General features: G+C 40.1%; 1 protein-coding gene across 3 annotated transcripts in view; it reads right to left on the reverse strand.

Annotated features, from left to right (window-relative positions):
• Nucleotides 1–17,500, reverse strand: part of TMEFF1 (transmembrane protein with EGF like and two follistatin like domains 1) — a 162,654-nt gene that overhangs the window by 22,505 nt on the left and 122,649 nt on the right. For all 3 annotated transcript variants that reach the window (XM_070749075.1, XM_070749074.1, XM_070749077.1), the window contains exons 5-6: nt 17,273–17,369; nt 5,912–6,060 (exon numbers count right to left, since the gene is read on the reverse strand). In XM_070749075.1, the coding sequence (XP_070605176.1) occupies nt 5,912–6,060; nt 17,273–17,369 (246 nt within the window). The remainder of the gene's footprint in view (nt 1–5,911; nt 6,061–17,272; nt 17,370–17,500) is intronic.

The following is a 17,500-nucleotide window of genomic DNA, read 5'->3' on the forward strand; positions in this document are numbered from 1 at the left end:
GCCTATCCAAAGGTGACCTTAACTTCCTCCCCATCAGTAATTCAGCCGGGCTTCTATTTGTAGTCATACTTGGTGTGATATGTTGCATTAGAAGGAAAGTGTCCAGTCTGCCTTGAATTTCCCCTGGGGATGATCTTTTGATGGCCTCTTTGGCCACTCGGACATACCTTTCAGCCATCCCATTAGCCCACGCTGCGTGGACTGAGACCAAAGCATGTTTCACCCCCAACCCTGCGAGGAACATTTCAAACTCCTTGGAAGTAAATTGGGGCCCATTATCCGATACCAGAACATCTGGGCACCCATGTGTCGCAAACAATTTCCGTAACACCTTTGACACTGATGTTGTTGTAGTGGACCCTAGTAACAGTATCTCCAACCACTTGGAGTATGCATCCACCACTATTAAGAACATGTTATTGTTCACTGGCCCCGCTAGGTCGATATGTATTCTTGACCAAGGGCCCCTAGGGGTGTCCCACTGTGCAGGGGTGGTTTTGGGAGGATTTGGTCTGGTCTCCTGACAGGACTTACATGTAGCAACCCAGTCCTCTATAGCCCTGTCCAGCCCTGGCCACCATAAATACCCCCTAGCCAAGGCCTTCATCCTGACCACCCCGGGGTGTCCTTGATGCAGCAGCTGAATCACTTGAGGCCTTAGGGAATGGGGGATGACTACCCTATCACCCCACAACACACATTCATGCATAACCGACAGTTCTAGCCGTTTTGTCTTATACTCACCTACTATTGGGTCATCCCCATTGGCTGGCCATCCTTTTAAAATATAGTGAAGGACTCTTCCTAAGACAGGGTCAAGTTTTGTTTCCTTGGCTACCTCTTCTGCTGTCACGAGAGATGGAGTGCCTATGTCTATTAAGAGGACATCTCCAGCAGGGGCTGGGTCTACCACCTGCTGACCCAATGGGCATCGGCTCAAGGCATCGGCATGATTAATTTGAGAGCCACCTTTATGCACTAGAATATAATCATAGCCAGCTAAAAATATAGCCCACCTGGACATGCGGGGGGACATGAATGGAGGAGTAGGTTTCCCAGTGGCTAATAATCCCAGCAACGGTTTGTGGTCAGTAATCAATTGGAAAGGCCGGCCCAACAAATAATTATGGAATTTTTTAACGCCGGCAACCAAAGCTAAAGCTTCTCTATCAATTTGGGCATAATTCCGTTCAGCCTGGGATAAGGTTCTTGAAAAGTAAGCTATAGGTGCCTCCTGACCATTTGGTAATAAATGGGCTAGGACAGATCCCACCCCGTATGGCGAAGCGTCGCATGTGAGTCTGAGGGGTAATGTGGGGCTATATTGCACGACTACACTTTGGGAAGTCAGGAGTTGTTTGACAGCAGTGAAAGATGCCTGTTCAGTATCTCCCCATTGCCATTGCGCCCCCTTGTGGAGAAGTCTATGAAGCGGCTCAGCTGCAGAGGCTTTATGCTTCAGAAAAACTGAGTAGAAATTCAATAACCCTAAAAAGGCTTGCAGCTCTGCTTTACAAGTGGGGGCAGGTGCATCTCTAATGGCCCTAATTTTGTCATCTGTGGGATGAATTCCTGCTGCATCGATTTTGAATCCTAGGAAATCTACAGATGGAGTTCCCCATACACACTTGTCAGGGTTCAGCCTCAGCCCTTTTGATTGTAACCTGGTCAACACCTGTCGGATTCTAGAGTGTAATTGGTCCCTTGTGTCCCCACAAATTAGAATATGATCGAAGTAAGGGACCACCCCTTTAAGCCCCCATAACAAGCGTTCCATTAGTCTCTGGAAAATACCTGGGGCTACACTAATGCCAAATTGCAGGCGTGTGCACCTGAAGGCACCTCTGTGGGTAACTATTGTCTGGGCTAAAGAAGTGGCTTCATCTACAGGAAGCTGTAGGTATGCCTGGGCAAGGTCCAGCCTTGCAAAGACCTTCCCAGACCCTAAAGTGTGCAGCAAGTGCTGCACAACTGGAATTGGATAAGAGTTGTGCTGTAATGCCTTATTCAAAGTGGATTTGTAATCAGCACACACACGCAGAGATCCATCAGGTTTAAGGGGGGTTACAATAGGTGTCTCCCAGGGAGCGTGCTCAATAGGAACCAGAATGCCTTGGGATTGGAGTTTGTCCAATTGGGCATCTAATTTGTCAAGCAAGGGCAGAGGTACCCTCCGAGGCTTCAATCTCAAGGGGGGAATGGCTGGGTCTAAGGAGAAGGAGATTGGGGGTCCCTTATATGTTCCCAACCCTGGTTTAAAGACATCTGGAAATTCCTTCACAAAATCAGGTGTGTTAGGTGCAAAAATTTTGTGGACACCGGTGATGGCTAATCCTAGGGGAGCCATCCAATTCAAACCCAACAAAGAATGATTGGCCCCGTCCACGATTAATAGGGGCAACCTATGGTGCACATTTTTAAAAGTGATAGGGACGCTAGTAGTACCCAACACCCTAATTGGGTGTCCCTGAAAGTCTTTGATAACAATATCTGATGGCAGCAAAGAGTCTCGAGACACATCAGGTAAATAAAGTCTTAGTTTGTGCCACGGCATCAAAGTATATTTGGAGCCCGTATCCAGCTCCATGTGGCAGGGATGTTGATTTAATAGGAGAGGGACAACGATTTTATTAAGGGGAGAAGGAGTAGCTGCAGAAGCAGGGCTTGCAAGGTTACCTCTGTTGGACCATGGTCTCCTATTTCCCCGTCCTTGTTGTCGGAATGGCCGGTAGGAACGCTGGGCAGGGAACGTTGGCAGCAGGTCTTGGTTCCCTGAGTTGTCATCAGGCAGGGCGGCACGGCATACAGCAGCGATGTGGCCTCTTTTGTCGCAGCGGCGGCAGAAGGCGTCCTTGAAGGGACATCTGGAACGTGCATGTTGACCTCGGCAGCCAGCACAAGCAGGGAAGTTTTGGCGGAGTTGCCGGTTAGGGGGTCCCCGAATCAGGCAGCACTCGTCGTCCTGGGCATCAAAATCAGCGGTGTAGTAGTCCAACGAAGAGTTGACTTGTGCGCGAGGATGTGCAGTGAGTTTGCATACCGTTGACAGCTTGTCATTCGATTTCAATTCAGCGGCAGCAGACTCTGCCACTTCAGCCGTCTGGGCAGCTTTGATCACATCTTGCAGGGTAGAATCTTCCGTTGCTAATAGCTTATTTCGGATGGAGACATTCTTCATTCCGAAGATAATGGCATCTGTCAACCTCGCCTCAGGGTTATCAAATTGACATTTTGCCAATATGGTCCTGAGGCGAGTTGCGAACTGGTTAATTGTTTCCCCTTCGGCTTGGGCCGTGCGGGAAAACTGGTGTCGGTAAACCCTAGCGGGCTTAGTTGGTTTGAAATGAGAGGCTAATTTCTCTTTCAGAATTTGCCACGAGACGGAATTGGCAGGCTCTGGGTCTGTCAGGGTGCCCGCCAGCTCAAAAATTTGAGTGCCGCAATAGTTTAGGAATAAAGCTCTTTTGCGGCTGTCAGTGGCATCTTGCATGCCGGCTGCTTCCAAAAAAATTTCAAATTTTGCCATATAGGCAGTCCAGGTTGACCGTTCAGGGTCAAAAAGCTCTGGCGGCTGAATGATTGACGGGGTAGACATAATGATTTAAGGAGAAAAAGCAGTCCTCAAGACCCTCGTCGCCAATGAAATGATCCAAGTAAACGGCTTGGAGTTAAAACGCTTTATTCTTTCACAGAGAAACAACAGCCGCGGCTTACTTTCACTGCCGAATGCAATCTGACAGGAGACGCGTAAGCCCGGTAGCACAGGAAAACTTTCGCCCGGCAACAAGCGACGCCTGACAGCTCTTTAGTTTGGCGCCCAAAGCCCAGCGGCCAATCAGAGGTAAGTAAACAGTCCTGTTTGACTCTAATGACTTTTGCTTAACAATAACTCTTTAACTAATTTCCCTGGTAACAGAAACTTCTGGATTTAACACCTCTACTTAAGAATTTAATTCGTTCTGTGACCAGGTTCTTAAGTAGAAAAGTTTGTAAGTAGAAGCAATTTTTCCCATAGGAATCAATGTAAAAGCAAATAATGTGTGCAAACCCATTAGGACAGAAATAAAAGCTCAGAATTTGGATGGGAGGAGGAAGAGGAAGAAGAGGAGGAAGACAGTCGCTGCCAAAGGAAGAAGGTGAGGTGAGGGGAATCAAAAAAATCCAAAATTTTAAGGCTTAAAAAAAAAGAGAGACTCTCAGGCGGCTAGGAGCACGCCCCTCCCAAACATCCGGCATGAGGCTGCCTCCCATACACTGCGCCAGAGAGAGAAAAACCCAGGGGGGATGGCAGGAAACTGGCCAGGCCTTCGTGCCACTCTCAAATTTCCTAGGAAATTTTTCCAGGCTCGGGTTCTTAAGTAGAAAATGGTTCTTAAGAAGAGGCAAAAAAATCTTGAACACTCGATTCTTATCTAGAAAAGTTCTTAAGTAGAGGCATTCTTAAGTAGAGGTACCACTGTATATTATGTCTCAAAAACGCTATTCCAATTGTCCCAGATTTTCTTGATCCAGAACGAGATAGAGTTTGAAGACACCCTATTTAGTAGAGTAAGGATGATGGATTTGAGTATCTTCTCTCTGTTCTTCCACAAGGCCTGAATTCCATTTTGCCCACCAATTTTCCCAGCATTTTCCATTCTGTATTCATGCTGTTCATAACATCAAACAACCATTTGAAGTGTGGTTATTCAACCAGTCAGTTCACCAGCTTGATCTTCCAAGCTCTTTTCACTCTTTTAAACTTTTGGCTACATCTGACAGCCGTCAGGAATGCTTCAGATAACCTTCATTCATTACCAATACATGAAAGCCATGTGCTAAGTAAATTTACTTGATTGTAAAAAACAAAACAAAAAAAACAACAACCCATAGAGCCTGTTTATGTTGGCATTGAAATGTGCCCAGTAGCATTGGATCCTTGAGTAAGCAATGAATCATCAAGAAATTATACGGCAGAGGGCAGGGGAAAAGGAAGAAGTAGCCTTGCTATGTATGAAATTATTGAAAAACAAGTGTGCTGATGATATTGAAGAATTCTTTAAAATAAATAACTTTATCAAACCTCACATAATGAATGTAGTGCTTCTGATTACTACTGTAATTATAATTTTTAATAAAAATACATGAAACATAAGTATGTAATTTTCTTTCCTTCATAGAACAGATACTCTATATTTTAATTAGTTATACAGTTTATTTTGCTTCTTGGATCACAAATCTTTCAAACATAACATCTTGTATTTCATTTAAAGTTTAAAAGAAAACCACAACCAAACAAAAACATTTAGATATATACCATATTTTTCAGAGTATAAGAGGCTAGACGCACCTACCTTTTTTGGGGAGGAAAACAAGAAAAAAAATCTGCCTCTGTCTCCCAGCAATTTGCCTCCTTGCAGCACATAGAAAACGGCTTGTTTTAGTTTCTCTTTCAGTTTCAGCACAGCCTGATTAGCACAAGAAAAAAGAAATCTGTCTACGCCTCCCAGCATCCTGATGGTCGGAGGGCTGAACCAACAATCACTTGCTTGTGCTAATCAGGCTGTGCTGAAGCCAAACCTGGCTTTGCGCTGTTTGCTGCAAGAAAGCAAATTGATGGAAGGCAGAGGCCAAAGGGTGGGGGCCGGTAGACAGGATTACATTTAGTGTATAAGCACTCAAATTTTCACCCTCTTTTAGGGTGGGGGGAAGTGTGTCTTATACTCTAAAAAGTACGATAGGTGGGTACGTGTTTTTCATTGAGAACAAAACAAAACATTTTAATTCTCCACGAATGCCAACATTTTGCCTACGTTCTGTGATTTTATGAAAGCAGAACCACAAAGAAAGCCTTATCTTGGATATAAGCAACGTTATTTCTGGTCAATCATCTAATGAAATAATCACTATTGAAAAGTGAAGTTAAAGGTACCTGAGCAATGTCCAAGGTGTCTGATGTCAATCTGTTCCTGCCTCAGGCAAGATGCCTCTCGCACAAAGCATGGATTATTATAGGAACTTCCATCAGATGCACAGACAGGGTTGAAACTGTAGCCACTACAGTCTATGTTGCATACACACCTATTTAAACAAACATGAATTAAATCATGAGTATTCCTCTCAAAATAAATGTTTTATTTGCAAGGAATATGTGAAATGAAATCACATTACTTAACATAAATACATAGTTCAGTTTATAAATGGGAGAAAGCAATCTAAGACAGAAGGCAATCTAAGGCAGTGATGGCAAACCTTTTTTGGCTTGGGTACCAAAAGGGTACATGTGTGTACGCCCACACCCGTAATGCAGTGCACTCCCCCCATGTGCATGCACACAAACCCCCTGCACTCCCCCCTCCATGCATGCACACAGGCCTCACTGAAGCCTCCGGACTTCCGGTAGGCCTGCTGGGCTGTTTTTCACCATCCCCAGGGTTCAGGAAGCTTTTCTGAAACCTGGGGAGTGAAATGGCCTCCCCAAAAAAGCCAAAAATCAGCTGGCCAGTGCACCCACACACATTGGAACTGACATAGGGTAATGCCTTGTGTGCCATAGGTTTGCCATCACTGATCTTAAGGTTTATCCATGAAGTCACTCCAATATAGTTGCACAGAAGACAAGTGCATTTTCTCTCTGATGGTCAAACATCTCTCCTGATAGAGATTACCAGTTGCATCCCTCAAAGTGATAACCCACCAATATATTTCTCAGCACTTCCCTACTACTCTTCTCCATATCTTTGGTTTCATTTTATATATCTTCAACTTCTAACAGCAACCAATTTGGCCTTTAAATGCTTATAAATAAAACACATTATTCCAGTCTGAATGTTTACCACATTTAAGGTATAGCCTGAGGACAAACAATGTAATTCAACCGCTGAAGCTAAAGAATCCTGCTTCTGAGCACTATGTGGATTAAAGACCACAAGGAAATCATTTATGATGCAGCTTCATTACATATGTGGCACATAAATATAGTTGAAACCACTTTAAGTTAATAATAATATTTTGAAATCAGTGTGAAAGTTTAGTAAGAACCAGTTGCTCCGTTGATTTATTATTCTAATCACTTCAGTCTTTTCCTGTATTCCTTTTTATAATGTGTATTTTTGAAGTTATGCCTTAGTCTCTAAATCTTTGGCCATCTCTACTTCCATGGCAAAATATTTCTCTAAAGGCTATAAAATATGTCGGATATTGGCTTTGCTGCAAAATACTGTGACAAAGATAAAATAGAATTCAGTTATGTTTCTTCCTATAAATCAAGACAAAGTCAGTATTGTGTTATTTGTATTTTAAAGTCTTACTGGTGTGGGGAAAAAGGAATCTCCGGTAAAAATGACCTATTAATTCCTTAATTAATGTAACTAACTTTGTTTATTTCCTTTTAATCAATTAATTAATAATTAAAATTTTATTTTATTTAGAAAAAGAATTATTAAATGTATAAACATTAAAAAGACAGTACATGATCTAATTAATTAATTTCAAAATCCTTCCCATACAGGGATTGGTTATGAAGTCTTGAAAGAGGATTATATAACCTGAATTATTTTCTGTTGTATTAATTTAAAATGATAGTGGCCTTTTCAACAGCAATGTTTCATTTTACTTGTTAGGGCGGTTCCTCCCAGTTCGAACCGGTTCTTAGAACCAGTAGTGTGGGTGGTGGGAGGCTCTGCCCACCCATCTGGAACTTTTCACCCACCTGGTTGGGACGCTTCACCAACCTGGGCGGGACGCTTTGCCCATCTGTCCGGAATGCTTCTGCACATGCGTAAACCGATAGTAAAGGGTTTTAAAACCCACTACTGGATTAGACACACACACACACACACACAAATACCAAGAGGGAGATGTAGTATTAAGTGCAATCCCTATTTTAATATAACTTGACAACATTTTAGGTCAGCCACAGTAAAGAGTTTGTATAATTGCTCTGGGACTTGTTCAGCTAGTAGACTGCTAGTTGGAGGTCGAATGATCAGTTTAGAATTCATTCGTCTGGGTGAATGCTCTTCATAATATATGTTATAATTCATTTGTGCTCTTGGTGAATTTATAACTTAAATAGTACAGAAAAAAGCCATAAGAGAAAAGAAATAATGGGTTGGGACGTTTGCTCCACAATATCATTAGAAAAAGACGTAAAGCAGAAACTTTAAAATGAGTACAAATTCAGCTCATTCTTATTCAATATATGGTTATTGCTATGATAAAGTGATAATTTGATTATATAAATGAGTATTATAGGTAAAGTGGTGAGGCTTCAAATCAAGTGAAAAACAGCCTTTTCAGTGCAGTCATTCAATTCTCTTAAACTTTGTTTTACTGTAAGTTGTATGCATGTTGTTCAACAATTACTCAACTATTAACTTCTAATACTACAATTATTTTGGGCTGCAATGGGTCTTTATTCATACATATGAATTTGAAATCAAAATAGATGTGTATGTAAATAAACTTCATCGAACAGTTTTAATACTTGTATTACACTTTTTAGATCTTAAATCTTTAAACTTCTTTGTTTGCTTTCATTTTCACACATTATGAAAATTGTGTGCCAGAAATAATTTTGACACCTTTTTACAATTTAGCATCTTTTTAAGTCTCAAATGCAGAATACTGGATCAGTTCGTCAATTTTAAATAGAAGGGGCAAGCAACACCATACAAATTACTGAAATGCTATACTATTTTAATTTTCCATATGAGGGAATATGTTTTAAATTACCAAATTAGTTTTGAGGAAACATACATACTCAATGTTTTTAGCAATTTCAGTCACTTTTTCTTATTTGCTATTTGTAGGTAAGAGGGAGTTGTTGGATATATTATCCTCATCAACCACACAGTTTACTGATGCAGAATAGAGAAGGGATCACCTGGTATCCTATTTTCATCATTATTTTGCTGTTAAAGGGTTAAAGATAGATCATCCAAAGGCTTTGAGAACATCCATGCCAATTCACTGTTTCCAAGTGGCTATTGAAAGTTCTAAGATGCCTTTGATTGACTGATTGCTTATACCTTTTTTTTTTAAAGTTGAACTGAGTGGTGCTGTCTTGTAAGCTCTACTGAATAGTGTACGTTGCTGCTCTATTGTGTTTCCCCCAAAATAGGGCCTAGTCTGCTTTTTAAACATAGAACCTTACCCCAAAAATAAACTCCATTAAAGGGGGTGAGTGTGCCCAGTGCAGGAGGAAGCAAAAATGTGTGGGTCAATGGTGTCTAGCAGTAGCCGCAGCCTGCACAGCACAGGTGAGTTGATTACCTGTCCAAGCAACAGGCAGAGGCGAGGACAAGCATGCAATCTGGACAGGTGATGCAGATCACAGGAAAGCTGAAAGTCAGTGGGTGGAGTGGCATGTGACTGCAAGTGGCTCCTCTTCATGCGGTGGTACCAGCAGCAGACGGAGGTAGAGGCACGGGGATGGGGGGGAAGACAGGCGATCTGGATGTGCCACAGGAAAGTTGAAAGTTGGTGGGCCAGAACAGCTGAAAGCCCATGGGAGGCTCATCTTCGCATCTCTCGGCTTGCCTGTGGCCTGCACAGGATGCCAGGATCACCTACCTTCCACTCTGCCCTGCATCTCTGCGTCCATCTGCTTCTAGTGCTCCAACCCACTGACTCTCAGGTTTCCCACGGATCACCTGCCTCCCCCCATACACATCTGCTTCTGTCTGCTGCTTGGACAGGGAATCAACTTACCTGCACTGCGTGAACTGCGCAGCCCCAGAGTGTGCTGACAAGCGACTGGCGAGCTGCAGCCCCTGCCGGATACCATCGATCCCCATATGCTTGCTGCCTCAGTCAGGCTGATCACACTGGTCTTATTTTCACATTTTCCTGAAAATAAGCCCTAGTGCTTATTTTATAGCCTCCCAAAAAATACAAGACCTCGTCTTATTTTCAGGGCAACATGGTAATTGAGACACAGAGACTGACTGGAAGTGTGCTGGGTGCAAATTACTCTGGAAATTACCCACAATAATGAAGAAGAAATTAAAGAGCATTTCACCTAGGACTTAGTGAGCTTGGGACTTGGACAATACATTTGATGAGAGCATTTCTTCCCTACAACAACTAAAACTTTTGTTCAGCAGCAGTGGGAAGTTCTACAGTTAACTATTTTAAAAACAAATTCACTTGTGATGAAATATTGGTTTCTTTTTCTCAGTGAGCAACCAAAGCGGCCTTGAGAGAGGTGATGTTCCATCCCAAGGGTTGCCATGGATACGTCCAGTCATAAGCTCCCAGCTGTGCCATTCAACCCTGTCAGTGTCATTGAAGGGTAATTGGAAACAACAGGTCACTAAGCAGACTGCATATATTTGTTCAAATGCCCACTCAGAAAGGGTCACCCTAACTAAACAAAGAAGGATGCGGCAAAGCTCGTCACTTGGACCTTCACAGAACAGGATCTGCTTAGACAAATATTTCCCTTGAACAAAATGTGGATTTCTTTGTGATACGTGCAAACCTGCCTTTTACATCCCAGGAATTCAAGGCAATATCCAGCTCAACAATCTTCTGAGATAGATTTTGCTAAGGCTGGGTAAAAGTTGCCTGGAATTTTGCAGCTAGGTTCAAATATAACATTAAACCACAGTGACTCTTACTTGTTTTAGGTTTAGCATGAGGTGCCAACAAGGTTACTGAAGAAGTTCTAAGGCATTAACTAGTTAGGCACTATTATTGACTATTCGGCAAATATGTGTTACCACCAATGTGTAAAAAGCTGGCATTGTATAGAATGCCTAGGAAATCTGTGATGTTTTTAGGTAAACTGTTTAGAACCTTTAAAAAACAAGTGTCTAGTCCACCATAGCTTATTTATACAGCAAATGTGGTAAACCCTGCTTATTCCTTTCCCTTTTAGTATTAAACTGACTACAAGTCCTCACAGATAATGGATTGTAATTTTAGTATTGTAGATCGTAATTGACAGACTGGATTTTATCATAGACTTTATCTGTTATTTATTATTTTATTTTATAACTTTTGATTGTATATTTGCTGAATGTTTTTGTTAGTTCTGGTTTCTGGTCTATGACTGTAATAAATTGAACTGAAGAATATAATGCCTAGGGAATCTGTGATGTTTTTGGCAAAGTATGAAATGTCTGTGAAATTAATATGCTATGTATTTTCTCTAGGCATTGTGTGCAACATGCTATTGGTGGTTTGCTCTCCAGGTTTGCTGTTTGGCTTCTGAATGTTTCATCACTAGGTTAGGTAACATCTACAGAGGAACTTCAGAAAACAAACCACCATCAACAACACCCGAGATACAAATATTTCCCAACACCTCTAATTGTATATAATACCTAGGCATTGTTTGGAATGACAAGAACAATTTAGACAAATTATAAAAAGAGAGTTAGAAAAAGGGTTAGGGTCAGGATTATATCTAACTGTAACCCTTTATTTAAAGTAATTGACAATGAAAGAAGAAATGCAAAATAGAATACAGGACTTTCTTACTGAAAATAAACAACAAAGCAAGCTAAAATGGCATTTTAACAGGAGTATTTTATACATGTATAAAATACATTTTGTACTTACGACTACAATTGAGCCCAAAATTTCTGTTCCTAAGTGAGAAATTTGTTAAGTCAGTTTTACAACTTTTCTCATCACATTTGTGAATCATTGCAGTTCTTAAATTAGTAACTCAGTTGTTAAGTGAATCTGGTTTCCACATTGATTTTTGTTTCCTATAAGGCTGCAAAAGGTGATTGTGGGACACTGCCACTATCATAAATGTAAGTCAGTTGCTAGGTGTCTGAATTTTGTTCATGTGACAATGGGCATGGTGCAATGGTCATAAGTAAGTGTGAAAAATGGTCATGTCACTTTTTTCACTGCTGTTGTAACTTTGAGCAGTCATTAAATGCACTGCTATAAGTCAAGGAATACCAATACCGTACTGGTTTGCCCTTTGCATGGCCAGGAAATGTGTGAAATATTAAATGTTTCATACTTTGTCATCCCATTTTTGGCATTCTATAGATTTCCTCATCATTTTAAATAAAGCCTAATTTCACATATTGACAGTAACATGTATATAATTATACTGACTTTTAGAAAGATTCTGCAAATCATTATATAGATCTATAGAAAGATTAATTCACAAAGGTAAAAGCCAAAAACAGGTGTAAAAAGTGATAAGACAAATGAAGACTTCACCAAGCCATCCATGAGACTGATTCTTACTTGCTTCCCAAACAGGGTCTAAATAGGACAATTCATCATAACCAATTTACTCTGGCCAACTCACTGCAGCCAATTAGCCACGGGACAACTTGTTGCAGAAGAAAAGTTACATAATATCGAAGAAATGATGAACAATAGAATCACTATATAAAGGATGCAAAAGAAGGGACAAAATGAAAAGGGAATGACAAAAAATAAAATAATTTTTAATTATTTTAAATAATTAAATAAAATTGTTGAATTGTCCTGCAGCAAGTTGTCCTATGGCAAATTGACCACAGCCAGTTGCCATGGCAAAACAGGAATGGTGAGTTAGCCACAGCAAGTGGGCCATGGCAAGTTGTTCTATTCCATCCCAAACATAATTGAAACCAATACTGTAGCAGTTTTATATTTATTTATTTATTTATGTATTATTTATTTATTTATTTATTTATTTATTCGATTTTTATGCTGCCCTTCTCCTTAGACTCAGGGCGGTTTACAACATGTTAGCAATAGCACTTTTTTAACAGAGCTAGGCTATTGCCCCCACAATCCGGGTCCTCATTTTACCCACCTCGGAAGGATGGAAGGCTGAGTCAACCTTGAGCCGGTGATGAGATTTGAACCGCTGACCTTCAGATCTACAAGTCAGCTTCAGTGGCTGCAGTACAGCACTCTACCTGCTGCGCCACCCCGGCCCAGGTATTTTTACCTCACAGACTGATCCGCATATCACACAGGACTTTTGAAACTATCCTTAGTATAACACATGACTTTGTTAGGCGTAATGAGGTGCTGTCACCTAAGAACACCAAGGGCAAAGTAGCCTATGATATCTACTTCCATGTCTACAAGTATACATTCTGTATACAGTATACTGTCCTGAAAGCCAAATCCTAGAATGGTAAATCTGATCAGATATTGTACTTTTTAAGTTTTGCAATGTTTTGGGATTGGCAACTCAATGTTCCATGAAAATGCGCAAAGTATCTACAAAGCTATAGGTCATCACCTATAAAGCCCTTCATGGCACCGGACCAGGTTATCTACGAGACTGCCTTCTGCCGCACGAATCCCAGCGACTGGTTAGGTCCCACAGTGTTGGTCCTGTCAACTAAACAATGTCATTTGGCGGGACCCAGAGGAAGAGCCTTCTCTGTGGCGGCTCTAACCCTCTGGAGTCAGCTCCCTTCAGAGATTAGAACTGCCTTAAAACCCACCTCTGTTGTCAAGCGTGGGGGAACTTAAACATCTCCCCCTGCCTATGTAGGGGTTTTTTTTGTGTATATGATATGACTGTATGTATGTTTTTTATATATTGGGGTTTCTTGTTTTTTAGACTTTTTAAATGTATTATTGTTATTTTAGATTCTAACTATTAGATTTGTCATTGTATATTGTTTTTATCATTGCTATGAGCCGCCCCGAGTCTACGGAATGGGGCGGCATATAAATCTAATTAATAATAATAATAATAATAATAATAATAATAATAATAATAATAGCACATCAGTGGTGAGATCCTGCCAATTTAACAACTCGTTCAGTGATCGGGCATTTTACCCGTGCATGTGCCTGATATACATGTGCATAGTTTTATAAAAATTTACTTCAGCATTACTGCAGGGGAGAAATACAGCCGAGGCATGGCAATCCACTCTGCCATGCAAATCAACTAAGATATAGTTCAGTAAAGCGCAGGGATGGGCTGAACGGCCCAGCTGAACATCGGAGCGAATCAGTTCACTCCCAGCTGATCGTCAGAACATCCAGTTCACCCGAACTGGTCCAAACCAGTAGACTCCCATCCCTGAAGCACATCACAAATTAGTATTGCATGTTCACTTGTCCATGTACTAGGGGAAGATGATGCCAATTCTTAAAGTTTCTTAAATAATTATTTTTAAAAAGCCACATTTGAAAAGATGAATCAAATTATCGTTGACACAGCTGGCTTTTGAAATATGGATACAAAGAGGAAAGCAAATCCCAGCAGGCCTTAAGTTATAATAATGTTTCAGCAAATTTCTATCAAAAAGTATTTAGTTCAGCAATAAAAATTCAGTTAACATTAGAACAGGAAGATAATTATATTTAAAGAATCCTCCTTGCTCTTGGAAAATAACCAAATATAACTGACACATTTTAGTTGCACCTGACATTTGTATGTGTAAATAGGATAACGGGAAAGTACTTGTCAAGTAACTTGTTCCTTAATCTGCATGGACAATGGCTGCATCTCTGCTCACATTTTATTCACATTTAAAAGCGCTGCCCTTAATACCGCAGTCACTTCTGATTCTGGTGGCAAGGCTTGTCCCCAAAATCATTTTTTTTCTTGACGGAAAATAAGGAGGACATTGCAGCTTTTAGACATTTGAAGGAAATAGAATGTAAAGTGAGGAGCCAAGCATTTAGCTCTTGCAATTGTTAGCAAAGCAACTATGGAAGCAGTCACACTTCTCCAAGGAACATTTAAATTTTTTTAAAAGGGCATGTACATCAATTTTTATCACCTGGCATATTTAAATCTTTTTTGTTTGTTTGTTTATTCTTTACTTACCTACTTGTTTTCTTACTTACTTATTTATTAACTTATTTACTTGTTCATTTACTACTTGTATCACAAGGCTTCCTCCAGATTCTTAAAAAGGTTTATATGGAAGTTTTTTTTAAAAATTCCACAATGATAATTCTGCAAGATAGATTGACTGAGAGAGATTTTGTTACCTATTGATATTCCATGGCTCAGAGCAAATGTTGAATCTAGATTGCTCCAGTTCTAGTTCCTTAAACACTACCTTGTACCTTATAACTTCTCTGTTGTCAATTGGTTTTCATTCCAAAGCTGTATTGCCGAATCAAAAAAAGTGACTTAGCATGATTTCACAACTTTCAAAAATATATCCAGATTTTAGTTGCAGTTAATGTTTTAAAACAATAGGACTAAAACGAATTACTATATTTTTCCGACTATAAGATGCATCTAGCTTTTGGGGAGGAAAACAGTTTTTAAAAATCTGCCTCTGCCTACCAGCAATTTGTCTTTTTGCAGCAAACAGCCTGGCGAACTTCAGCATAGCCTGATATAGCATGAGCAACTGATTGGCAGTTGGATCTGCCTCCCGGAATACCGCTTATCAGTTGTTTCAGGCTGCAGGGATTGCAGTCCCATGATGGCTTGCGCGGCTGCATTTTGCACTAACTGCAGTCTCCGAACGTTCTTTAAAGATAGCCCAATGCAGAAGGCATTGCAGTAATTGAACCTCTAGGTGATTGAGAGTAGGTAGTCAATGAAGCCAACATATAATTTGTCCCACTTTGTGTGCTCAACCATTGTTGAGAGTGTAATTGTGTAGCTGTATGGAAAGTGTGTTGTTGTTTAACTATGAAAGGAACTAAACTAACCAGCTTCTTTTTCTTTCTGATTAAGTAACCAGTGCAAGAACTATTTGTGCCTCTTTTAGAGCTAGTTCTCTCTCCCCCTAATCAGATTCTCAGCATCACTCAACATAGTGAATTACGCCAAGCAGAAGATTTGCTGTTAAGAGATACACATTAAGATATTGTAACTCGAGAGGATTTATGCAATCTATAAGACTTCCGCGTATTTGGGGATGTTTTATATAACCTCATTTGTTTCTCCCAGAAGTTATATTATCTGTTTATTTATACCTGAAATTGAAACCAAGGAAGAATGATATGTTCGTGATATTTTCTCCCTATGATTCGTTCACATATTTATGCACAGTAATGTCACACACTGTATTCATCTGAATCGATCCAAATGTTAATTTTCCAACTGTGCTGTGCAGCTCCTGACAACCACCTGCTCAAAAGTCACTTCTTTCCCTTAATAAGCCCAATATAAGTTAAAGGAAAGGAGGGGAAATGATAATAAGTGTGATTGTTTGTATCTCTGTGCTGAATGTAATGAGTTCTGGTATAGCCGACAGTCTAATTGCAGACTACTGCTAGGAATGAAAAATGCAAGTTTGCACTATGAATAATACTTCCCAGAATGCAGCTTGAGGTGACTCCCTCATAATGCCTGAATGCTTCAACAGATTTTAGGGTGTTCTGCGTTGATAGGCAGACAATTGGAATAAAATTCTTCATCCTTTAATTCTCAGAGTTTTTCATCAATTTCGTGTTTGTTTTTTTTTAAAAAATCACTGGGGCCTGGCACAGCAAGCAATTATCTTTAAACTTCACTTCTTCCACATCTATACACCCATGGATATGCAGATCTTTGTGTTCGTATATGTGTGTGCGTATGTGTGGATGTGCGTAAGTGTATGTGTATATGGCCATTCCATGAATTATTCTATTCACAGAGATCTCCAAGAGGCTAGACGCTCACTACTGATTCCTTTTCCCCCCTTCAGGCTGCTCCAGAAAGCCTGAAATCTCGAGAGAAACCTTTCTAGACGCACAAGGCCTTTCAAGAAGTAATTATTAGAAGGATCAAATTTCATCCTTTATTTCCAGTATGAGAACCCAGACAAGGGCTGTGTTGCTAAAATATACAGCATTAATGCATAAATCCATAACACTTAAACCGAGAGAATAACATGCCATAACCATCACCATTAGCACCAACCTTATGACAGAAAATACATTTACATGAAACATCCTTAATCCGGATTTCACTTGTGATTTTTATCCCAGGAAAATAGATAACATAAGGAATACTATCCCTTTTAACTTTCAGCTTCAAAGTAACAGATTGAGAACGTTGCCATTTTTCAAATAGCACTTTAAAAGGTTGTATGTGTATCAGTGGTGGATTCTAAATTTTCCTGATTTCATCATTCCGTGATTTTAAAATTAATCTAATTTTTTAAATAATGTGATATATTATTAAATTAAGGTAATGTAGACTGAATGTGCCTTCATCAAGAAATACATCAAATCTACATTCTTACAATTGTTGCTATTAAACTAGAAACACATTGCTTTGCAGAGCTCAAAATAGGCTGAATTATTCAAAAGAAAGCGCTGTGCTAAGTGAGGACCAGTTCATCTCAGTGGCCATCTTAATCACTGGGAGAAGGTAGCTTGTACCTTGGGGAAAGTCGCTTACCCAACATTTTCTGCATCTTCATCACACTCAGCTCGGTACTTGCAAACTCCACATTTGGAATGTTTTCTATGAATGTCTGTTCCAGATCCTTCGTACTCTAAAACAAAGGCACATCAACAGACTATTTATCTAACAACATTTCTAAAAGAGTGAAAAATATTTTTTTCAAATACATATTATACTTCTCTATAGAGATAGATTAGATAACATTAATCATCCTACCTGCAT

Source organism: Erythrolamprus reginae, chromosome 3, assembly GCF_031021105.1.
Source record: "Erythrolamprus reginae isolate rEryReg1 chromosome 3, rEryReg1.hap1, whole genome shotgun sequence".
NCBI lineage: Eukaryota > Metazoa > Chordata > Lepidosauria > Squamata > Dipsadidae > Erythrolamprus > Erythrolamprus reginae.